The following is a 25859-nucleotide window of genomic DNA, read 5'->3' as shown; positions in this document are numbered from 1 at the left end:
TCACGCGTTGCCATGAAGATAAAAACATTTAACAAGAGAAGTTAATTCACCTGTTGCCGCGCACATTCTGAATTACGCCGCGCATTAGCTACTTGTTTGTCTGGTTACCTTTCCAACACACACACACACACACAAAATTATATAAAATATAATTTCTACAAGTTTTACTACTTAGAATTTATATTTGTGTGTGCGTTTGTGGAACATCTAAAAGTTACATTTCATTAACACTAGAACCACCTTTACAATACATGTTTTTATTTTGAATATAACCTACAATATTCCATATATAATTATATACACACATACGTACACACAAGCCTGTTGTTACCGCTACTGGACCTGGCAGCCATCAATTCCTTTGTTTTGTACAATGTAGTAGAGATTTCATCTTGAAGCTAGCCACGGCACTTCAGCAGAAACATTTCGATCAGAAAACTGCAAAGCTGCAGGCTGCAGCAGCTCAACCTGGATTGTGTGCTGCGAGTGACACACACGCAAGATAAATCATGTGTTACTTTTGAGATTAAAAACTACTTTTGTTTTTACAGTTTTATACGTGCATATACCTGTTTACACACTAGTTTATTTTGAAATGTTTACTGTATTATAGTTTTTTTCATTTTTCTAAGTAGCGCTTTATATGTGGCAAGTTAGAAAATAAAACATGTGCTCATTTAAATACGGTGGGAGGTTTGACATATAACTTTTGAGTTGTATCCGATAGTTCATCTTTCATTTTAATAGTGATGATGTTTAAAATGTACCGTCAGCAGGTATGAGTATAGCCGTGGCAGTTCTAGTGTTGAAGTAGTCCATAAATTGAAAGTGTGTGTTCCCACTGTGTATAATTACAGCTATTTTTCTAAGTCAGAAAGCGATTGACCCTTCCTTGATCTTGACTGCTGAAACCTCATCAGCCATGAGCATGAGTCCTGCTCCGGTTTACATGGGTTTTTATAGTTATTTTTATGGAGAGAAAGCGATTAGCCCTGTCCTTAAAGTTGCGCTGCCAAAAGGACGTCCTTTTCCTGTTTCATGATGTAATCATGACTTATCACACAGTCATGACTGTAGACTCAATTTTCAAGTGCATGTAAACCAAGCCATTAATAAACATACATCCTGCCTGACAAAACTCCACTACCAACAGATCTGGTTATCTGAACCAGAGGATTCACAGTTCAATTAATATTATATAAAATTACCTGACTGCTGAAAATATAGTAACATTCGGAAGTGGTCTTGAAATTGAAATTCTGAGGTCTTTTGAACTGATGTAAACTGTGTTAAATCAAAATACTGTCAATACTCTTCAGAGAGTCAGGTCTGTGAAAACAACAGTCTGAGCAAGAGCAAATCTCTTTACTGTATTTATGTCTTTAAAGAACTGTGTGCCAGGGAGGGCTTTATTTTTTAATTGTATATACTTACATTAGGGGTTCAGATTTTATGGTTAAACCCAACAACGCCCAATTTCTACCTTATGAATGAAATATTCAAATTGGGATAAACCTGATTTTGTCAAAATGGTGTAATGAATTTAGTTATCATTAACCTCATAGATTATTTAATTAATGTTGCTCCTGTGTTAGAGATCAAAGATGCACCTCACCAAAAATCTAAAAGTGATTTCCTTTTGAAATGAGTGCATTCGTGCAAGTACATTATGTTTTCTTTGTTAATAGTATCCAATTTCACCCTCTTCTAAAAGGCGATTCAGAGAAAAAATGATCTAAATTATCACCCGTTGACTTTATCCTAGCCAAAAAAAGTCTTGCTTTGCATAAATCACAAGACAAAACTAAACAAAATTTCCAAGTCAAATTGATGATGACGTGTTAAAAGCAAAGTATCCCCAAAAAAGTTCGAGCTGCAATAATTCATCATGTTGCCTGGAACCAGAACTACTGAACAGCAATTAAAGTCCTGGGCTTGTAACCAGATAACATTCACTTTAATGGGACGTAGTATGACTTCTGATCAGTGGGGATCCTCGCAAATCCTACCTCTGCCACTGACTAGCTCTCTGTGTGACCCTGAGCAAGTCACTTAACCTCCTTGTTCTCCATCCTGCGGATGAGATATTAAATAAATGTCCTATTGTAAGTGACTCTGCATATAACTAACAGTTCACAGCCTACCTCTGTAAAGCGCTTTGTGATGGTGGTCCACTATGAAAGGCGCTATATAAAAATAAAGATATTTTTATATTATTGGAACAAAAACAATATTTTACTAGACAGTGGACAGGTGGCTATTTAATACCTGTTATTTGGGGATAAACTGTAACATTAGACCAATGTAATGTGCTAATTAATACACTTTGATTGTACATACTGTTTTTGTTTGTTTTGTAGGAATAAAACTCTTACTGCTGTCTGTTCTTATACAGTATGTAAAGCTGCATTTCAATTTGTTATAATGGTTTTTATAATGATTTTGTAGCTAATGTGTTATTCTAGTAATGTATGATAAAGAATGTCCTTACCAAGTTCCATCCCAATAGGAGTGGTTCTGCAGTATATGTAAACCTCTAATGTGTGACGCTATCTCCCCTTCACCTGGGATATGCATTCACAATGGAGATAATAGGCCTAAAAGGAAAGTTAAAACTTCATGGTCTAAAACAAGAGGTGACTACTGGCAAAAGACGCTAACCTCAAACAAATAAATAAATGCAGTACTTTTGTATCCTTTTCCTTTTGCTTTAATTTGCTTTGCAAATTATCTATTGGCTAATAATGTATTAATTAAGCTGATCTAGCAACACGGGAACAAAATGTGCTACCCCTGCCAACAATTACTTAAATTCAACCAAATCATACTGGTGTTATTGTCGCTGACTGTAGCTAGCCTGCTGGCATGCGCGAGATTGCTATTTTGGGTATGAACGGCATGCAGAAGTAAAAGTGTTAGGGGTGAGGGAAGTGTTTGGAATACTCAATCATCAGAAAGCTTAGCATTTTCCCATAAATAATATATTTTGTATGTTGGGTGTATAGTACTTGGGTGCACAAAGTTCCACCAACACATCAAATGACAATGTGTACTAGCATGTAGCGTGTAAGCAAAATAATGTGACAGCCAATGGCCAGACAATGACAGCAGCAACATCAAGCACACATAATGTCAATTCAACATACAATAATATACCAGTAACGACAGCCTACCAGTTACACTTGCTAATAATATATCTGCTGCCGACGTTGCGTACTGAATAAACACACTACTTCTCGGCGAGCTAAATGAATACGTACAGTAAAGAACTATATTAATAATTAACACATGGAAATAGTTATTTAATACTACATGTCAAATTACAAGAGGATTTCATCTCTTTAGCAATACATTCGATACATAATAGTAACTTAGGCAGTGTACTGCTTTTCTTACATTAACACTGTCGGATTCTTCAAGATCTCTGTGTTCTCTGGCTGCTTCTCCCTTGCCAACGAAAATTTGTTGAGAAACAAAATTGAATAAAAAAGACGAGAAATTGAAACGGTTTGGATGATTTGTTGCAATCAACTGCCACTGAAGGATAGTAAGACTACAAACAGTTATGTTGTAATCAGTGCGGCAACGGCAGCCGACTCAGGTCTAAATTCATTGCTGAACGTAAGACTTTTTAAACGCTTTTTTACTGTATCTTGGAGAAAACGGGTTAGGCGTTTATGCTGGTCTGTTGTAATTGTCTTTAGGCCCGTGCTATTCTTAATATATAAAAAAAAATCTCAAATAAAATATCTCAAATACGTGTGAATATCTTCTCTTTTTTGTACGTGCTATCAAGACTAATTGTTGCAAATTCACTGACGTGCAGGTTGGTTTAGTAAAGCGAGGGTTATTAAATTATACATTTGATGACTATAGGGATAATCACACGTATTATAACGCATACATATCCCAGATACAAGTCAGTCGCGTTTTACCGCCCTTGTATTAGCGTGCACGGGGGGGAGGACAGCAGCAGGCCTGGTAGGTGACGTAATCACATACAAAGACATAAGCCTGTTGTACGCTACTTGCAAAGGAGCCGGCTCTATTGTACAGCGGTACCGGCATATATCGGGCTTGTCTTCATGTATGATTACGTCACCTACCAGGCTACACGTCCGACGAGTGCGTGCCACTACTGACACCAATGTAGCAATCTAGGTTAACGCAGGCAGGCGCATTACACAACGCGAGGCAATCCACACACAGGCGGAGGGCGGCCGGAGAAACCGTGAACCTCTCTCACAAAGCATAGCACCGATACCGCTATATATATATAATTAAAATGATGGAAAAGATTAATGTATTTTATTGAGACCTATTGGCAGTTACTGAAAAGTCATTTATTAATCACATGGCTTTTTCAGATGCTCTAAAACAGCTTTCCTAAAACATAATTTGTTGGCAAATTTTTTTGTACTTTATTGCATATTAATAGAGAGCTTGTTTTTACAGGGGTCATGCAAGTGCAAGTCTAATGCTGCAGCTGATGTTCCCAATAACAAAATACTGACACCTGCTAGTTATACCATAAGAGTCTCTGTTAACATATTTTTACTTAAAGGAGTGCTAACCCTCTACCACGGTCCAGCTCTCAGCTTGCATCCAAGACATCAAGGCCTGAATGTCTGCCAATTTTCTTCAGCTCAACACTAACATATCTGAACTACTTCTAGTAGGATCGAAAACTCAACTCAAGAATCTCAATATTGCTTTCTTGAACCTTGGAAACTGTCTGCTGCTGCCTTCCTCCACTGTACGAAGCTTTGTTGTAGTCAAATCCTCATTCTACCATCTCCGAAGCATCTCAAAGGATCTTCCCTACCTTTCCCTTCTAAGTTGATTACAACTTTGAGAGTGATACCACCAGAAGACAGGTGCGAGCATTTGGTTAACGTCGACCAAGTTTTTTCGGTGACAATCCTAGGAATGGTTCTACATTTTTGTACTTTGTGTATTATGTAGATTGCTACTGTCTTGCCCAGCTGTACTGGCTACCTGTAACCTTAAGGAAACATATTAGGATGGGAACCCCGGGAACCAACTCTGATTACTTTCAAAATTCTCCTGCTTGCCTACAAGGCCCTTCATCACACAGGTCCAGAGTATCCCTCCAACCTGCTGACCTGCTATGTCCCTACATGCAAGCTGAGGTCCTCTGACTCAGGCTTGCTTCTTATACCCGAGCAAGAGTGCACCACACTCGGAGAGTGCTTTTAGCTTCATGGCCCCGACTCTCTGGAACTCTCTCTCAGCTTTAGTGCGTGCAGCTACTGGGTTATGCGTTGCCAGCTGAACCAAATACATTTCGGTTTCAAATCTCAGTTGGAGTTTTCCCGGGACAAAAGTAAGGACCCGTACGTTTTCACTAGAACAGCATTCAAATATGAAGCGGAAAGTTTAAGGAGGACGTATATGCAAGAGCCATTGCATACAAAAGTGTTCTCATGCTGTTTTCGCAGATAGCGCCACAAGACCACAGGTAGCGGCAGTAATTCCTGTCTAAGCAAGGAGACAGAGGTTTGTACTCAGGCATAAACCATGAGGGAGGAGGAAGACGACTCCCTCTGAAACTTCCTCCTCCTCCTCTGAAACTCCCTCCTCTGTCTTCTCCCTCCTCCCTCCTCTGTAACTCCCTCCTCCTTCCTCTGAAACTCCCTCTTCCCTCCTCTATAACTCCCTTCTCCTTCCTCTGAAACTCCCTCTTTCCTCCTCTGAAACTCCCTCCTCTGAATCTCCCTCCTCCCTCCTCTGTAACTCCCTCCTCCTTCCTCTGTAACTCCCTCCTCCCTCCTCTGAAACTCCCTCCTTCTTCCTCTGAAACTCCCTCCGTCCTGAAGCATCCTCCTCTGAAACTCACTCCTCCATTCTCTGAAACTCCCTCCTCTGAAAACTCCCTCTTCCCTCCTCTGAAACTCCCTCCTCCATTCTCTGAAACTCTCTTCTCTGAAACTCACTCCTCTGAAACTCCCTCCTCTGAATCTCCCCTCCCTCCTCTGAAACTCCCTCTTCCCTCCTCTGAAACTCCCTCCTCCCCTCCTCTGAAACTCCCTCCTCTGAATCTCCCTCCTCTCTTCCCTCTTCTGAAACTCCCTCCTCCATTCTCTGAAACTCTCTTCTCTGAAACTCCCTCTTCCCTCCTCTGAAACTCCCTCCTCCATTCTCTGAAACTCTCTTCTCTGAAACTCACTCCTCTGAAACTCCCTCCTCTGAATCTCCCTCCTCTGAATCTCCCTCTTCCCTCTTCTGAAACTCCCTCCTCCATTCTCTGAAACTCCCTCCTCTGAATCTCCCTCCTCTGAATCTCCCTCCTCTGTAACTCCCTCTTCCCTCCTCTGAAACTCCCTCCTCCATTCTCTGAAACTCCCTCCTCTGAATCTCCCTCCTCTGTAACTCCCTCTTCCCTCCTCTGAAACTCCCTCCTCCATTCTCTGAAACTCCCTCTGAATCTCTGAATCTCCCTCCTCTGAATCTCCCTCCTCTGTAACTCCCTCTTCCCTCTCCTGAAACTCCTGAAAACCTGAAGATGCATTTAAATGGGATTTTTTTTTTCTTTGAGTATTTAGTTGCGATATATCAGGGCTATTTTTTTCCCTTTTCCTTTATGGTGTTATAATTTTGAGCATTGTTTATCGCAATAAATCAAACTTTATTAATAAAAAGACAATTTTGTCTGATCAAACATAATACATGATGTACTGTATGTCTATGGCAGGCAATTTCTTAAAGAACAGCTCCTAAACTTCGAAAGCTTAGACCTTAACACAGACATAAAAAAAAAAAAAAAAAGATAGTTAAGTAATTGCAATAAGAAACTTTTTTTTTTTTTTTTTTTTTTTTTAATTGCAAGCACCAGAAAAAGGTAAGGGCGAATTTAAAAAAAAAATGTAATTGTAATTTAAAGTGAGTCATCGATGTCTGGTTTCCAATGAAGTTGAGTGCACAGAAGTTTAAGCTATGGAAGAATATAAACTGGGAATCATATTTTAGTAACTCATTGAGATATTATTTGTGTGTGTGTGTGTATTTTTTTTTTTTTTTTAAATAAAATCCGAAAATAAATAAATAAATAAAACCACTAACATTAAGTTTTTTTCATACAGTAGCAAAAGCACTCCACTTGCACTTTATGCTTCTTGATCATAATACATGCTCTGTGCCAGCTCCCTGAGGACAATTCATTTGAAACAGCCAGAACCCCCTACAGTTAACACTAATTGGATTTCAGCTCTCCAGCAGCAGCAGTGGCAGCCCCCCCCCCCCCCCCCCCCACCCCCCCCCCCCCCCCCCCCCCCCCCCCACCCCCCCCCCCCCCCCCCCCCCCCCCCCCCCCCCCCCCCCCCCCCCCCCCCCCCCCCCCCCCCCCCCCCCCCCCCCCCCCCCCCCCCCCCCCCCCCCCCCCACCACCCACCCCCCCACCCCCCCCCCCCTGTAGATTCAGGATATTACTAAGACTCTGCTGAACCACTCAAACGAAAATGTGTTGCTGCCGTTTCAATAGACGGTACAAATGATTAACCTGCTGGCTATGTGAATACATGTAGCAGAACTGCTGATCATGACAAGAGGACTGTACTAGCAAGCTCTGTTAAAAAAAAGGATTCAACAGCTACAGAATGCAGAACCTCAGGCAAGCTGCATCAGATGCTTTCAACCGTTTAGGTGAGTAAAATACCTTTTGAAAACTTAACAAGAGGGTACTGTAGTACAGCAAGTGCCATTACCAGTAAATGTCTTGCAATTTTTTGCAGAGGTTGCATTTTTTCATTGTGCTACTGATATACTTACATACATGCTGGGGCAGTTATCAATATTTGTTATCCTAGATGCATTGTTATGCAATAGTGAGCATTGTTGACTGTTTATATTTTAACACACAACAGGCACTGCTATTAAACATGTCTGTGAGGTACTATGTACATTATAAATTCATAAAAGTATATGATGAATAATAGTGTGATCATAATGTAGGATGGTAGGTGTAATTTAATCTTTCATTATTACTGCATGCTTAGTCAGTAGTGCAAAACGTGTGTGTGTGTGTGTGTGTGTGTGTGTGTGTGTGTGTGTGTGTGCGTGTGTGTGTGTGTGTGTGTGGGCAGGTATTACTATCAATGTGCGGACAAAATTTAAGAAAATGTCCCCACAAAGATAGTAACTCCTGAAAAAAACGACGTTCTGGGGACGTCACCATTTTGTAAAACATGTTTATAAAGAACTAAATATGCCTTTAAAAAAAAAAAAAAAAGTGGCAAAATATTTAGTTTGTTTTTGACTTTCACTCTGTGTGGAGTTTTGTCTGACTGGAGTTAGAAATAGAAAATAAAAACATAGTGAGAGTGAATGAGAAGTCCCCACAGATATAGGAATGCAAACGTGTGTGTGTGTGTGCGTGTGCGTGTGCGTGTGTGTAGGGTGTGTGTACGTGTGATTGTACTGCAATTCAACAATCATAACACTGAGCCTTTTATGGTAAACTGAAAACCTTTTTTTTTCCAGTGTTAACATTAGTTTAGCTTCATTGAGCTACACTAGTGCTTGCATATATGGCATCCATAACCTTATAGCAAGAGCCTGCCTGTTTATTTGGCTGTGATTAAATTTGAATAATGGCACAGCTAGGGTTATAGCAGCCTAAAGTACCAAATAATAATCAGAAACTGTGATAAATTGCAATTATGCTAGATGGAAACTTAAAATTTCCGCAAACAATTCAACTAACAAGACTTTGGAACACTTCAGATTTCATAACTGAACATAACTGAATAATTGTACAGGCACAATTTGGTAGATTTTTTCTATGTTTTGGGGTTGGGCTGAACATCTTCACTCAAGCAGATCAAATGATGGCATATGAGTGGGGTTTGATTCCTCATGTGTACACAGTCCTCTGCACAGACAGAAACAAATTGGAAGGTAGTCTCCTTTGAAGGCTGCTTTGTACAGCAGACACCTCTTTCGGTATTATTATTCTAATTGGGTATGATCACACCATCATAAAGGCTTCATAACTCTGTGCCTATGTGTGTAATCCATTAGACTCACATATAAGTATTCATAACATTTTATATATTTTAATTACATAAAACAGAAATGCTGGTGCTTTTTTCTAATTTGGGGAGTTTTGCAAGTTTATTGTTATTAAGTTTTTGTTCTCAATCTCATCTTGGTTTTCAAAGTGATTATTATTATTATTATTATTATTATTATTATTATTATTATTATTATTATGCAACCCTGTCAAAGGATTAAGCGGTTATTGATAATGGATGATTATTATTATTATTATTATTATTATTATTATTTATTATTATTATTATTATTATTATTATTATTACTTAGCAGATACTTTTATCCAAAACATCTTAGAGACTTGAGGATGAACAATGCATCACAACTGCTGCAGAATCACTTACAACAGGACCTCTATTTTTCTTCTCATCCAAAGGACTGTGCACAGTGCTGCAGGGTTAAGTAGTCTTTTTGAAGGTGCTATGGATGCTACATACTGTAGACGACAATTAAAATAAAGCTGTCATTTTGAGCTGCCATTTGGCTGGAGACATTTAAAGGGACAGTCCAGTGATCTCTCAAAGAGATTTGTTCAAAATATTCACTCCTGCGCTGGCCTTAATTTCCTGACTAACCTTTCAAATCTGTTTGAAGTTTTTTTTTTTCTTTTGTTATCCTACATGAAAACATTTCTTTGTGGAGTAAAATCTCTTTTACTTTAACTTCAGATAAGGAAATTAAAAAATAATTGGTGACTGAATTCATAATTTTACAAGGTTACAAGATAACTTTTCAGGTTTTTATCTACTTACCTGATGTTTTACAGATAAATCTGGTATATGCTGTTGCTCAGTCATGCTTTTCTCATATCCTGATAAAAGCATTACTGTACAGAGATAATGCTTCAGACAGGATCCCAAGTTGTTTTACATTATGTGTGATCGTGTGCTGAATGCTGAGTTGCAATGAGGTGAAACACTGGAAGAGACTCAAATTAAATCTGTATGCAGCCTGGTAGTAATTCAAAGGGAAAGGAGCTACAGTCATCCCATACCTCCTCGTAAATATAAAGTGGCAGCAGCAATCTTTACTGAGGCACTTACTGAGGTCACATCTAATGCAGCCACAGTCCAGCGAAATTGCATTTCTTATAGATTTTATGTCAGTGATCTTGAAGCTTAGATTTATATGACCAATGGAGTAAAAAAAAAATGATTAAGTTCTACCAGTATAGATAGTGTGGGACATATTTGTAAGCCATTGCAACAAAGACAAGAGAAAAAAAATAAAACAATGTTAACAGTATAATCCTAGCAGTAAACAACTGAGTTGCAGGTTGAGTAGCTCATACAGTTTATTGTGTCGTTTCTTTGTTGTTTTTATACTTTATAAATTGTGTATTCCTCCAAGCAAATTTGTCTTTGCTTTTGCACCCTAAACAACAGTATTGCTGGGAATACAACCTTACATCGAATTGACCTTCAGTTTTCTATAATCCTGTGGACAAGTGAGTGAGTGAGTGCAGGTGAAGGCAATGCAGCAGGGTAGAAAGAACAGACCCTCAATGATTTCCAGGTGCAAGGGGGTTTATTGTTTAACAGTGTCCAGAGCCTTATGCCAAACAACTGTAAATAATAAATGTTATAAAGTGATACAGTGGCATTTTACACCAATACGTAATACAACACAAACACAGTTCCTACAGTGAGTGATTTAGTGCTCGTGATGCAAAGACAGTTTTCTCCGTGAAAGGGAAGTACTGGTGTCCGGGTTTAATGCTGGCCTGCGGCGACAGCTCTGGATAGTTGTTAGAAAACAGACAGACAGTTAACGAGACAAACTAACAAAACACAACACTCAGGTTTCTTTGTACACAGGGTCTCCTTTTAGGTTGTTTCTAACCATTTACAAAGGAACAGATTACTTTCACTATGACCCCTTATATACTCTCCCTCATGACCCCTAGGTTAATGAGCGCATCCGCTCCTTCAATCCGCGGATGCCACACCGTTCCCGGTCCAGGTCATTGGGTTTGGGTACCGTAGTTCCACCCCTTTTCTAGATGACCGACTTCCACCTAAGTCAAGGAATAAACTGTCATGCCATTTAGTCCAGGTTACTTTGTTCCTTTTACACAGTGCCCTCCCAGATCCGGAGGGAGATCTAACACCAAGACTCATTCGATCTCTGTCACAAATTCCCAAACTCCATGTACCCTATTTTTATTTTCTAAGTGCCAGCTAATATTGTTTCTTTTAATAAAATATTTTCCTTCACAAGAAAGCAGGCTTGAAAAGAATAATTTGCTACTAAAAATGTTGTAGCACCAATTGCACCTGCAGGTGTAAAATGATCTAGATGCTGGTGTTAGTCAGAGGCTGTTTTGCTTATCATTAAAACAGCTATAGGGCAAAAGCTGCCTAAAACACAAATGAAACATTGGTGGTCTAAATTGAACAAAACTACCTAACAGCTTACCACAATAGTCTGGGAGAGGGTCTCGGCTTAAGAAAAGCCAAGGACTGGGTGGCAGGACAATAGTCCCAGGTTCCGCTGCAGTCCTTCTGCATGTACTCTCTCAAGTCTCAGTCTTCTTCGTACTATGTGCAATAAATAATTAGCAACGCTAAATCTGTATCATAAACTCCCTTTGTCTCTCCCTGGTTCACACTCACTGGCTTCCAAACAACCAACAAACGAGTACAACAGCTGGGTTCCCTTTTCTACTCTAAACCCAGCCCCTGAGATCAATGGAACACCAGTCAGTGCCCTGCAGGTGTTCTCAATATACACTTGACCTGAGTGACAGGGAATCGTATGCCCATACTGATAACCCATACAAAGATGGAGTCCCTGGGAAGCGCGACGTACATCGCGGTCACGTGATCTTTGTAAGGGGTTCTGAGTGTTGACCCAGAGTCCTCTAGCGTCGGGAGGTCAGATTCCAGCCCAGGACCTTTTCCTTTCATCACAAAAAGCAAACTCCAAATTCCCACCTACGCAAAACTGTCAATAAATATTGATATTAAAAACATTTTTAGTACCTGTCTGCAGTTTAGTTTTCTAAATAAAAATGAAATAATGCAAAACAGGGAGCCAAAGAGCATACACAAACAATGCCTAAATGTAGCTGAGGCGATCACTTTATCCATCTTTATAGATAATGTAACAACAGCACATTACAGAATGAGATATTAGAGCAGGCATGATGTGTTACAGGCTCTAGGTGTTATCAATGGAACTAACATGTAAGCATCCTTTATTTTTAATAGGTCTGAAGCAGAGACACTTGGGCTATGAGGAGGTAAGGACCTCAGCATGACACTTCTGGTACAGTATTTTGTGGTGAACACAACTGTATTATCTGCCTGTATGAAAACGTATTGCTCAGATTCTACAGTTTTACAATCCATCCATAACTTCAGGTTCATAAAATAAATATAACATGTGTCATGAACTATTCTTTTCTGTGACCGCTAGCATAGTAGCTCCCAAATGACCAGATCCATATAAAGACCTCTTTATCATTCAGATCACTCAATGTATCAGTATCTTTCAGTGCAACTTCTGAATGTTTCTCTCCAACTCTCCCTTATAAAAGTGTACCCTAGAAAAAGAATAGCAAAGTGTAATAAAGCACAGTAAAGCTTAGGTCAGCATGGTAAAGAATAGTGAGGTATTAATAAACACGACAATCCATGGTAAACTATGGTAAATGCATAGGAAAACCATGGGAAAAGCATTGCAAAACTACAAACATACTCTGATAAACTTTTATAAAGGCTCCATTATGACCACTATACTGGTGATTGAGAAGGGATTATTGTAAACACACATTACCTGTAAAACAACTGCAGTCAAATACAGCATGATTACAGACACATTGAAAAACTGTGTTGTGCATCAAATGGTGTTTTCACTCTTAAACAAGCACCATGTGGTGCCATGATGATAACAAATGAAAACCAACATGCAAACTGTGTTACAGAGAGCCTGTCACTACAAACATATCAGTTGTTAGCTTCATACATCCTTGAAGAAGGCTTTAGAAACCCATTCATTTTTGTTTCTCGGAATTCCTCTTATTGTAGCGATCTTCCTTAAATGGATCCAAAGTGCGGTCTTAAGAAGGAAACAGAATTTATAAAAAACGCGGCTTTTCTGAATTTTTCTGATAACATGCTTAATTGCTAAGAATTTTAATTAGGTGTTACAAAGTTTAATTAATGGCATTATGCTTGAGGAGGGTATTTGAATTTAACAGCTTTGCAAGCTAAATAAATAAACAAAAGGCAAACAATTAAATAAATGGTGTTCAGGCAATTAGCCACAAGCCATGAAGCACATCTAATGTTTCTGCTTGAAGTGGACTCTCTGTTGGGGTATAATCCACTAGAATAATCAACCTCTGTGTTTAAATGCTGGCAGTCAGAATCATCATGAGGCGTATTGTTGAGCTTTGGGGTTATGCTGTAGATGTGCATTTAAAACCCATTGAAGCTTTACATACAGTTCAGTATATTCCTGTCAGAACACAATAAAGAAAGAAAAACAAATATTGTCACCCAAAATGAATAAGGTTTATACCTTTGCAAAACTGAACTATTGTCATTTAGTTCATCAAACAGAAACACTTATTTTGCTTAAGTTGACATATTACCATTCAAAACGACGGCAATAAATATTGCTACTGGACTTGTCGTAGGTTTGCTGGAGCACGTGACCTAGCTGGGTCCTGCTAGTGGCTGGGCCAGGTCTTTGTGTGGGCTCTTGCATCACAACTGTTCTGTAGCAGCCATGCAGGTTATCCTGGCAAAACTCTGAAATACGCTGAACTTAACAACTAACATTTACCTACCTACGGCACACTCATGCAAACTTACCTCAGATAGGGGGCAAACACTTGAATTAATTGAATCTGTAATAAATATTCAGGGAATGCAGATTACTCTCAATATCCCATTGCTTCCACATGTTCTTCATTAGAAAAACAAAACTAAATGAGCCTACAAAAATTCCAGTATTTATTGTTTTAGCTTGATGAAAACAAAGTCAAAACTAAAATCTCTCCCTGGAGTTCTAGGGGAAATAGAATAGCTTTGCTTTTTTCCTGCTGCATATATTAATTCTAAACCTGTTTTCTCTTAGTACATTTGCACAGTAATTAACAGGTTGCAATGTTAAATTTTCAAAACACTAAATGATCACTCATTTGTTTCCTCCAGTTGGCCAGTTTTTTTTTTTTTTTCTGGTGCAGATTCATAGACCGACACACAGTGAATACAACGAGCTCAGGAGAGAAAGATCCATGTAAATAATGTAAAATACTGCAAGGGGAACTGTGACAATATTAGTATTATATTCCATCATTGTATACAATGTACTGTATTGTATGCATTTGTGGCATTTTTAACAACCATTAATCACTGTGCTTTACCATACTTTCACAACGGAACCTGTATATTTTAGTAAACTTTTATAAAAATATAGACGGTGCCCCAAGTAGCTCACCCTGTAAAAGCACAGCCACTTGGAGTTCAGGTTGTCATACAAGTGTGGTTTGCATCCTAAGTGTGGTTAGATATGAAAATTGTCAGGATATTGCACACCATGGCACTTCAGTGACCCCTACTGGTCAGGTACCAAAAGAATCCAGGTGCAGACTTCCTGGGCTAGGCCTCCAGGGTTCAATACTGAGGGGTAAAAAGCGTTTCAGTCCTGTTGATTGGTAACTGGGTTGCAGTGGTGAGGCAGCATTCAAATTGAGCATATCAAATTGGATAGAAAAATGTAATTGTTTTTAAAAATAAAGGTAGACAAGCACAGGTAACCTATAAATGCAAGAGCAAAATCTAACTACTTTGGAGACAAGTGAAACAACACTGTCATTACAAGCAGAGAAGAAGCAAAATCGCAGCTCTCACCATAAAAACACAAGAGCTCCACACTTTGTACACAACTGACTCCCCCATGCTTGAACTGTCACTGTGTTTGAATAGCTGAGCTTGTTTCACAGTAGGAAAGAAATAGAAAAAAGACAAAGTCATGGGACTTTACTTGAAGCAGGGCTCATGCAAGTCATATGAGCATTGAAGCGTTTTGGAAACCTTGGTTGTGCTGCTAACAAATGAAAGAGTTTCACAAAGAGACAGTAAGGAGTATGGTGGACCGGGCCCTGTGTGTCAGCTCTTTGAGGGAGGTGTGTGGACGTTGCTTCTGCTGCTGTTTCCCAGACAAAACAGAAGAGGAGGGCACACAGGAGGACAGCAAAAGTCTAGATGAACTCCCTGCCATGGAGGTACTGTATCAATGTGGAGAACCGCCTGGGCTTAGACTGGACTTGCCTGTGTGTTGGATTAGCATACATATTACTTCTGAGATTCTGCTTTGTGGGACTGAGTTAATAGCCTTATCTATAGCCTGTGAGATGTGACCTCACATCACTCGTGACACAATTAACCTTGGCTTGGCTGCAGCGGTCACCAAACCAATGTGATTTCTCACAGAATTAAATGGAAAAGACCACTCACAGTAACTCAATAGAGATACAAAGTGCTTCTGTAAGCTAGTATCCCAGGACCGCTTCACCTACAAACTGTCTATACTTCTGTTGAGATGGTCTTAATATTTTTAGCTGGGTTCTATTTTTAAAACGATCTTAGTTTAGACCACAGGGAAATGTCATCACTAGTCTAAAGTTCTGACAGCAGAATCTCTGTTGTTTATTTTTTTGAAGGTAATGTATATAATATGTAGAAGACCCTGACATTGATGTGATGCAGCCATCTGAAATACCTTTGTATCAGACAGTTTTTATTAGATGGCTTGTTTCATACTGTATCTATCAGTTTGAAATGACGTCATGTTAAAATAACTGTCTAGTTATTCTTATTTACTATATATTTATACAAATATATTGTATAGGTTGCTATGTAAGATACAAGCTGGATGTCAGTTTGTATCGTACAGCATCCTATGCAGTAATCCATTTGCCATGTACAAACATGTAGAGCATCTCAGGTTGCTCTCTATATTGCTTGCTACAAATGTTTATTATGGGTTTAACCTTGAATGACTGTCCTGATTCAACCATCCAGAATGATAGTTTTCCTTCATTCCTGCAGTCTTTGTTGCTGACATTGCTGGCGCTACAGGCACTGAACCACCCCCTCCTTTCCACCAGGAACTCTCCAGCCTGTCTAATTATTGCCTGAAGACAGTTTGTTATGTTGTTCCCTGCTCCCTGTCACAAGATTAAGCAAGAACATCAGTCCGGGTGCTGCCTGGCAGTGTAGTCAAAGGCTCTGGGTTTGTATTGTGGAGACCCATGATCAATGCTCTGTCGACTGCTGTTATTGTTAAAAGACCATGCAATTTGACACAACAGTTCATGTCACTGCAGTTCAGAGGCTGTGTATGATTGACTAGATAGCATAGCAGCTGAGGCACGCTGAAGAAACAATATGAAGAATCCTACTACTGGTGGGACAACCTTGTCTGTATCTAAACTCATTCTCTAGCATTACTAGATCATTGAAACAGAACTAGGCATTGAGGTGGATTAGAACATCAACCTTTCACCTCAGGTTCAAATCCAGTTTAGGTGACAAGGAAGTTTCCTTACAATTGAATTGATATTGTGAAGGTTGTTTTGTCTAAAAGTCAAAGATGTTCCACAAATACCGGAATAGATGAAAAGTAATTTATTCTTTATTTTACCCCCAGAAATGTGCTTTTGCTTAGGTGACTGGCTGCCAAGACTAGTAGGACAGTTACAATGACACAAACCTCTTTTTTATGCAGAGAACTAAAGCACCTGAGGGACAGATTGCTCATTTAAATATTTTGTCTGTATTTACAGATGGGATGATAATCAGTTTTTGCATACCAACATTTTTTAATCTGGCAACAAATGCCCCCAGCCTAGTTGTTCTGCAATCATGGATCTTTGTTTAGATTGGTGGCTATAATTAGAGATACATAAAAACAGAAACCGTGCTGTTCCTCTGGGCCTTTGCATGAATGCATATTTTAAATAAAACATAAAAAAAAAAAAAAAATCAATAAAATGTTGTACACAGAAACCCGCTCTAGTTTAAAGAAGCCAACAACGGTTTATAAACATTGCACGCATATGAAACATGCATTATACATGAAGAAGAATGGTTTTAAATAACTCATGAACTAACTTTGTAAACTGGGCCCGCAGCATATCCTAAAACTCTCTGCAGTCATTTTAATCGTCTTTTTCTATGTTAATGTTTTCCAGCTGACTGACCTCACCGATTCTGCATTTCCTTCAGAGGAGATCCAGCCCCATTGGTTCCACACCCTACAGGTCAGGAGGTTGACAGTTCAAAGGACAAGGAGCAACAGTGACCCCTTGGGTGAAAAGAGCTTCGAAGAAGGATTCCAATGGGTGAGGACCTATTGAAATTGTTTCCACAGGAAAGGTGGGAATGTGAGCTTCATTTATTTATATATCCTGAGGAAGCAAAAAAAGCTATTGGAAGAATTTGCTACAAATTATATATGCCGGCATTATATACAGTAGAAGGCAGTCCCTACTATTAACTAATTCATCTTTCTGTCCTGCATGTATTTGGGTGCAGGAGGAAAGAATCTAGCCCCCCCAAAAAACACTGTGGGGTACCATTATTATACAGCAGATTTCATCATTACCAGTAATGGCAAAACAATCAATAACAAATATTGCACTGTGGTTTGTATATGGTAGCACACTACTATTGTTTTTTTTGACATATCCTACTATTATAATGTCAAAGTCTGAAAATGTTGGTTCAGTTCTACCAATGGCTAGCAGAGAACTGTTCGGAATTGTACTAATTGGGAATTCCCATTGATAGTTTATAATGACAACATAATTGGATGGTGCTTTCTATTCTTCCCGATAAAGAGCAGAGCTAACTGTAATCAATCCTTGCATTTAGAGAACTGGTCTCCAGTTTGGGACAGCCACCTCCTACCTGAACCTGGAGAAGCTGGGAGAGGGTTCCTACGCCACTGTTTATAAAGGAATCAGCCGGTCAGTGTAGGCTTTGCATGCAAACCCTGGTTTCTGAACATTTTACACCTAAAAAATATGGAAATACTTCTTAAAACCAACCTTATACTGTATATGTTTACAGTGGTATATTTGCTCAGTAATTTTGCAGGTTACATATTGGGCTAAATTGGTGAAACGTGAAATTTACCATAAGTTACCATATCTTGGTGATTTGCTTGCCTCTGGGGTGTTTGGATACTGCAGTGCATCACTATATCTGTCTGTGTGTGCATGTGTCTGTGTGTGCATGTGTTTGTGTGTGTTTGGAGGAGTGCTTTAAGAAGTGTGTCCCACAGGGAATTTGACTCTCCCACCCTTTGGACACAGTCAGGGTGTATCTTTATTCTTCATTAAAAGTTACACAGGTTGCTTGTCAGTCTGTTGGCAGTAAAATTGGGCTGCTATATGTGTGTGGACAGTTAAGCAGAAACGGTAACCCACACTGCAAATAATTTGTGATACCAAATGTACAAATAATTAATATATTTTTCCTGGCTGAGCTTTTATAAAACTGTTGCCACGGTGATGATAATTTAAGGCTTCCAAACATGCTAATCTGTACTGTGGTAAAGTTTAACAGCTGAAATATCAAAAAGCCCTGCTTGTGCTCCAAATATTGTAAATAACTAAGGAAATTCAGGCAAGGGCAAGATACAGCCGGACAGTCATTGCACTGCCCTGCTGTTCATTAAAGCCAGACTGTCTGAGCACGGATTCAGTCGAGTGATGCTTTTATTTATGGGTTAACTGTAGGATAAATGGACACCTTGTTGCTTTAAAAGTGATTAGGATGAAGACAGAAGAAGGAGTGCCATTCACAGCTATTAGAGAAGGTAGGGGCCTTTTACACAACTTAATTTGTTGTTTTAATCCTCTGCTGCAAGTCTGAATAGAGAAGCTGTAAAAGTGAGGAAAAGGCTAAACAATCCAGTGACACCAAAGCATTTCAAATCTGTGGAAGTATCAGGGGCTGTATTCCACTATAAAGATAATGAAGACAGTTGTTATTGTACGCATATTCAATATATACTGTAAATAGTGCAATATCACTATTCAAACATTACATACATTACATATATTATATTTTTTCATTAAAATTATTTCTTTTTAACTGAGGACCCCCTGAACAATCTCAGTGGATCCCCTGGAGGCCTGGACCCCAGATTGAGAACCATTTTTCTATTACTTTAAAATGATTAATGATTGGATTGTGAATTTATTACGGTGTGATGATGATTTTACCTGCTACAAGGTTTGCTAGCTGCTCTTAGCATGGGATACATACTCACTAGGTGACACAGCAATCGCAGTAGAAGTGCCAGTGGCTGCTGGGATGATGAATTTGGTTCACCCATACTTGCAGCAACCTGCTCCAAATACAACTGGGCTTACAACTAAAACTATTTTCTTGGTATTTAGCTGCTTTCCTTTGGGAGATAACACATTAACACACTGGGAAGTCTCCAGATCTTGAGATCATTCTACTAACTGACTTCTTATCATGGTTCTGTTCTGTTGCCTAACAATCATTTTCTGTTGTGAAATTTCAGCCTCGTTGCTGAAGGGCCTGAAACATGCCAACATTGTCCTTCTCCATGACATCATTCACACACGAGAGACCCTGACATTCGTTTTTGAGTATGTGGTGAGTTATATCATTCCCGGTTCATCATTTGTCTAGTAATAATTCATTTCTTACCCATTTAGTGTCCTGTTATAACAGTAGGGTTGTTCTGTATGATTCTCTATTATTGGTTCTGTGTAGATCATTATTTGCCATGCTTACAAACTATCTGGGATACCACAGCTCTTACTAAATCAATATATATATATATATATATATATATATATATATATATATATATATATATATATATATATATATATATATATATATATATGGATATCCATTTTATACCGGATCACTGTGCATACATTAATCTTTCCCAATACTGCTTGGAGAGCATATACTTCTGGTCTCACCATATCGCTCTCCATTGGTATGGTAACAAACTAAAATGGGCCCCAGACAAAGGTAGAAATATTACACAGCAATTTATAAAGATTTACCAGCTGCTCAGAAGCAGAACTGTACAGAGTCATTGAAACATTTGCACCTGGTGATTAATGGTAAACAAACCTGAAATTTGCCTGGAATTGAATTACAGCTGTTCCGATGCTACAGTCGCACAGAATACATGTCTTCAGCATAGCAGTCACTAAAAAGGTGCTTTTATTTATAATGTACTGAATGAAGTATGAGGCAAGTGAGGTTTGAGGGCTACATGTTTTACTTTCATCCTTTCTTTTAAATACAGCCTTTCTAAATAGAAATAAAACTAAAAGCAGAAAATAAATTTTTTGCCGAATTTCACTCTGCCAAGTTTTTACTTTTTCTTCAAAATGCTGAGATGAGATTGTTTATCTGATGTGGGTCAACTACTCTTTTAAAAGGGCAAAATTGTCAGCTAAAAAAAAATAGAATTGGAGTAAAAAATATTTTCCCTTTGCAGTATTTGTGTGTGATGCCACCTAGTGGTCAAATCGCATGATAGCACTAAAAAGAATTCTCTGAAAGGCAAGCCAAATCTCATTGTTCTGCCATGGCACAGCAGGCCTGTATAGAGGTCTAAGAAACACTGCTCCACTCAAAATTGCAGATTAAAAGGAGTTACAGTTCACAACTCAGTTTCATAAATCCTACCTGTTGTGCACTTCTACTTGCTATATAGGTCTCACAGGTGCAGTTTTGAAAGGAACACATATCAGTATATAAATATACTGTAAACCGCAGCAGTAAAAACCGGATATTAACCCTTGGTTATCACTCCCAAGATATACTTATTAGAAAAACAACAGCTATAATGTTGGGCAATGCTAAAAACCCCTACATCCGCTGTATATTATGTGTTAACAGCTTGTTCTTGTCAACAACCCCTCCCCTCCCCTCTCTCTCTCTCTCTCTCTCTCTCTCTCTCTCTCTCTCTCTCTCTCTCTCTCTCTCTCTCTAGCAAACTGATCTTGCACAATATATGATTCAGCACCCTGGGGGCCTGCATTCATACAATGTAAAGGTAACAGTTACTGAATATATAATATCCATTCAGACTGAAAGAGTGGCGATACCTCTATTGGTATTTTAGAGTTAAAGTGCATTGTCCTAGTTGTGTTTGCAATTATTCACAGTGGTTCTGCTGTTCCAATACAGAGCTATTATCAATAGTCTCTAAATCTGCCTTTAACTTGTCTACAAAATCCCAAGTGTCAGGAAAGGTCACAGTAAGCTCCTACCTTTAATGTTAACTTTCTGAATGAGTGAGACAGTAAAGGTTAAAAATATGATGTTGCATGTTTCATATTACTGTTTCCCAACAGAAGTTCAATATGATATACTGTGGTGAATCAAAGAGCAGTCAGTGCATGGTAAATAACACAGTTAACCACGGTTGGGCATAGTAGAAGCATGGGAAACTACAAAATCGCAAAGCAGCAGATTTCTAAAAAATGTCTAATTGACAGCAATCAGACATTTAGCAGCAAATGCAATGTGTTAAAAAAAAGTATGAAAATTAGTACCATATGTAAAAACCGAAAGTATAAATTTAGACATTAGAAATGACTGCCATTTTTTGGTTATCGCCAATAATTCCAGGTTAATTAATTTCTAGAAATGTCGATCACTCTAAAAGTGTTTCCATATAGTCCAATTACTGGGACTTATTAAATACAATCTATGACATATAAAGTCTGGAAAATAGCAAACATGACACATGGTTGTGCACAATATGATCTTGCATTACAGATAATTGGTGCTTGGCAAGGAGTGTGTCATGTGAAGTGACTCACAGTCTTGATGTCTCTCTCGCAGATCTTACTGTTTCAATTGCTGAGGGGTCTGTCGTATATCCACCGCCAGAGGATTCTGCACCGAGACCTCAAACCACAGAACCTGCTGATCAGCTACCTGGGGGAGCTCAAGCTCGCAGATTTTGGTGAGTTCAGGACCAGAAACCAGCCACCGCATTTACTTGTACGCTTCTGCTTCACTGCACAGTTTGAACCAAAATTAACTCTGAAAGTTTGGAGCGAGTGATCAACCATCAAGGTTTCTTTGGTTTCAATGTTGTTTTTTTTCTACCGAGAAACCTTTGCACAAGAATAAAATGTTAAAATTGAGATGACCCATAACCTCTAAATCAAGTAATGTTAAAATATAGCGAGCACTCCATTGTAACGATTTGTTGTTTGGCAGGTCTGGCACGGGCCAAGTCTATCCCCAGTCAAACCTACTCCTCAGAGGTGGTGACGCTGTGGTACCGGCCACCTGATGCTCTTCTAGGAGCCACGGACTACTCCACTGGACTGGACATGTGGTGAGAGCCACTGCAATCTGAAAGAGACCCAGGCAGGGTATAGCTGTGTACACCACCACTGTCATCCAGTCACATTGTAATGAATCTCCTGTTAGCGGCGGATGAGTTAATAATTCTGACATAAGCACAAAACATGTACTTACTTCTCGATTTGCTCTTTATTGAATGGTAAGGCGTTTGTCTTGAACCTTTCCTTTCAACTCAATGGTCTGAGATGTCAAATTCACAGTGGTGCCCTATGGAAAATAATCTTGACCCCTGTTGTTGAAACAGGTATTTAAATGTCTGTGTTCTTTGCATTATTATAAGCTATAGCATGTATTCTGGCTTGCGAGACACATGATTCAGTAAAGTCGCTCCCTCCCTGATTCAGGTGGATACGCACTTGTGTTTACGATCGAGGATGAGATTTGATTAAGCAGGAGGAGAATGTAATGAATCTCTACACTGAGTTCATTATGCTGACATCAGCAAAGACCCGTACTTACCTCTCAACTACAGAGCTTGCTCTTTAGTTGAATGGCAAGATGCTTGTCTATTCTAGTTGTTCTTCTGAATGACTTTGTATATCATTTTTCAGTTTCAATCTTCTTTGTCACTGCATTCCCAGGGGCGTGGGCTGTATATTTATCGAGATGCTACAAGGATCCCCAGCTTTCCCTGGTGTCACAGATATCGTTGAACAACTGCAGAAGATCTGGGCAGTAAGTGAAAAGGCTGAGCAACAGGCTCTCAACATGGGACTGTGATGTGACAAAGCATGCATTGTCTGATTAATATTATGCAAAGATGTGGCATACTATGGGCACTAAGCGACTTCAAAGGATTTGCCTCTGCCTCTATACAGTATCCATTTCAAACAGGTGTTCAAACTTCACAAAATTTGGTAAGATATATTCAGGTTGTTCATTTGCTTTTTCTTTGTAAAAGGGGACAATGGTTAATGTTACAAAATCAGTAAAAAAAAACAAAACAAAAAAAAAACTACTTAGGTTGGCACATCTATCCACTCATCATTTTTAGATTTTTTAATATTTTTTTTTTTATATACAGTATTTTATAATGAACTAATAATTAATTAGGTTTTTTTTTTAAATCAGTGATTAATTACTTTTAATTCCTTGCACGGCTGTATTTGATGGCTTTCATATGCGGTTTTATAGCAAAACCAGTCACAGATACTGATCTGGGGATTTCTGGCACACCCTCAAGATGTCAGCAAGTAAATGTCAATGTAAAAAGCCTCTTTATATAATATGCATACAGGCCATGAGACAATAGTGGGGTTGGCATCCAGAAATCCTGCACTGGACAGTCCCTGAGAAGCCATGAGAAATTCTCAGCCTAATGAGTATCTAAATCATCTCACCATATTGCATGTGGCTTTCTTTAGGTTATTGTAATATACTAACAAACAGCCTTGCCTCTTATTAAACATGCTTACCATCATCTTAATATAGTTACTCCCACTCTTTCCTTGTGATGAGCAGAGACTGGGTGATGCAGGTAATAGTGTAATTGAAAATGCACAATTTTTTAACCAATGCATAATCAAAAAAATAACCAAAGAACTATTATTGAACCAGTATATATTGTTTTCACAATTACAGTGACTGCATTTATGGATACTGTGCATTACTCAATACATATGGAAGGTAACTACAGTGAAACTGAATACATATCGGTCGTGCACCTGCACTTTGAAGTGTTTCCAATAGTTTTATTAAAGTGTTTTCCAGCTGCCTAGGTGGGTCAAGTCCCTGAGGAGAATAGAGTCTTTGTCCTAACCCCTAATTGAAAACTCTATCAAACAGCCTTCCCTTTGACAAACACCAAAATCACAATGGACAGGCTAGGAGTCTAATTGGATTGACAGGGGGAGGCTGTTCACGCTAGGTCTCTGGTTCAATTCCAATGTAGGGAGTATGTTTGTTAGCAGCCTGTCAGGGAGGCCCGGGAGGGTAATTCTTCCAGGGCACAGAGAAGCAGAGGCCCACTTTTGTTTTGTTTGGGCAACCCCTTTTTAAAAATGATTTCGAATCGAGACCCCCAAATCGCCCAATTGAAAAAGCTAATTGCAAACAAGAGAGCAAAGCTGTAATGCAGTAACAGTAACTGCAGTAATCTATATTGACGGTCAAAATCACAAGGCCTGTCACAATTTCAAGTATTTTCTGGAGACTCCATGTGCAACCTCTTTGGACCACAGGGGAGCCCAGACCCCAGTTTAGGAACCTCTGCAGTTGAGGCACATTGGTGGGAGTCAGGACAGTGTGTGTTGACATACTGTAGTGGGGTTTTCGCCTCTGGAGGTCTCAGATTAAATTTGTTTTGTACAGGAGCTTACTGAATGTAGAGAATAAGCAATTGGTAGGCGGGTACAGCAGTAGTGACTTCATAATTTAACATTCCATTGGCATCACAATAATGTGTAGCAATATACATTGGTAATCCACTGCATTACCATGGTACCATGTAGGTGTGCTTCCATATAAGGACCACTGTGCAGCACATTCTGAAGATGCTGTGGTCAGATTATGGTTCTGCAAGGTTTTGCTTTAGGTAATACACTGTATTATTATCACAGTTTCAAACGTTAAGCAAATATGTATTTGATAGTCTGAACTTAGCCACTCACTGGAGAGTTGCTGGCATTTACTACACCTCACTATTGTACAAAGGCAACTTAAAAATGTTTAATGGACATGCTGGTACATGACACAAGTTGATTTTTTTTAAACATACAACTTTCAAGGTCCCCTCATAGGGTAAAGATGGATTTGAGAAGTTTGCATTTTAAAAAGGAACACACAGTTTAATATGAAGAAACTGTCTCTGCTGGATCTTAAATGAGTGCTGTGTTTCTCATCTGCAGGTATTAGGGGTTCCTACTGAGAAAACATGGCCTGGAGTTACTCAACTGCCAAACTACAAACCAGGTTTGTTTTTCAATGTTCTGTTTCGATGATTCTCAAATCTAAACTGCAGCTGATGACTCTCTTGAGTCTAGTTTTACTAGATTCAATCAGACTCTCTGCCTTTTAAAATATTCAGCATTTTATATATTAGACATTGCTGTGACAAAGTATGTTTTCCCAGTTATCACATGAAATATCCTGATAAAGTCACTGCAGTGTTAATAATGATAATGACAGCTATTAGTATGTTGGGTGTGCTTCTTGTGGATACAGGAGTCAGGACCAACTCCAGGTTTACTTAATGGACTAATTAGCAGATTAATTAAGAACGTTTAAAAGGGTGTGAGTGTTCTTGTTTCGCTTGGGTGATAGTGGGAGTTTGGTTGGGAGAGTTGGAGAGCAAGCGGATAAGTGTGACTGTTGTGAAACTGGAAAAACAAACTATTGGAAAAGGTATTTGGTCTATGGCTTTGGATTGTGAATTGTGTT

The 25859-nt window shown here is 39.0% G+C and overlaps 2 protein-coding genes across 7 annotated transcripts in view; one reads left to right on the top strand and one right to left on the bottom strand.

Annotated features, from left to right (window-relative positions):
- The window catches only part of LOC121322117 (alsin-like), a 42505-nt gene extending 38948 nt beyond the window's left edge, over positions 1-3557 (bottom strand). Inside the window, exon 1 of the mRNA XM_041261645.1 lies at positions 3397-3557. The gene's annotated coding sequence lies outside the window, so the exon portion shown is untranslated. The remainder of the gene's footprint in view (positions 1-3396) is intronic.
- Positions 3558-7465: 3908 nt separating this feature from the next.
- Positions 7466-25859, top strand: part of LOC121322515 (cyclin-dependent kinase 15-like) — a 56884-nt gene continuing 38490 nt past the window's right edge. For 2 of the 6 annotated variants that reach the window (XM_041262619.1, XM_041262618.1), the window contains exons 1-11: positions 7466-7662; positions 12285-12316; positions 17282-17431; positions 17964-18058; positions 18833-18912; positions 19630-19724; positions 21091-21153; positions 21948-22071; positions 22332-22452; positions 23063-23156; positions 25328-25391. In XM_041262619.1, the coding sequence (XP_041118553.1) occupies positions 7617-7662; positions 12285-12316; positions 17282-17431; positions 17964-18058; positions 18833-18912; positions 19630-19724; positions 21091-21153; positions 21948-22071; positions 22332-22452; positions 23063-23156; positions 25328-25391 (964 nt within the window). In that variant the 5' untranslated portion in view covers positions 7466-7616. Of the gene's footprint in view, positions 7663-12284; positions 12343-15087; positions 15311-17281; positions 17432-17963; positions 18059-18832; positions 18913-19629; positions 19725-21090; positions 21154-21947; positions 22072-22331; positions 22453-23062; positions 23157-25327; positions 25392-25859 lie in introns of those variants that run through there. The other 4 variants (XM_041262621.1, XM_041262616.1, XM_041262620.1 and 1 more) reach the window with 4 other exon arrangements.

Source organism: Polyodon spathula, chromosome 10 (assembly GCF_017654505.1).
Source record: "Polyodon spathula isolate WHYD16114869_AA chromosome 10, ASM1765450v1, whole genome shotgun sequence".
Taxonomy (NCBI): Eukaryota; Metazoa; Chordata; class Actinopteri; order Acipenseriformes; family Polyodontidae; genus Polyodon; species Polyodon spathula.
The sequence above is the reverse complement of the archived record's forward strand: the minus strand, read 5'-3'. Positions and strand labels throughout refer to the sequence as shown.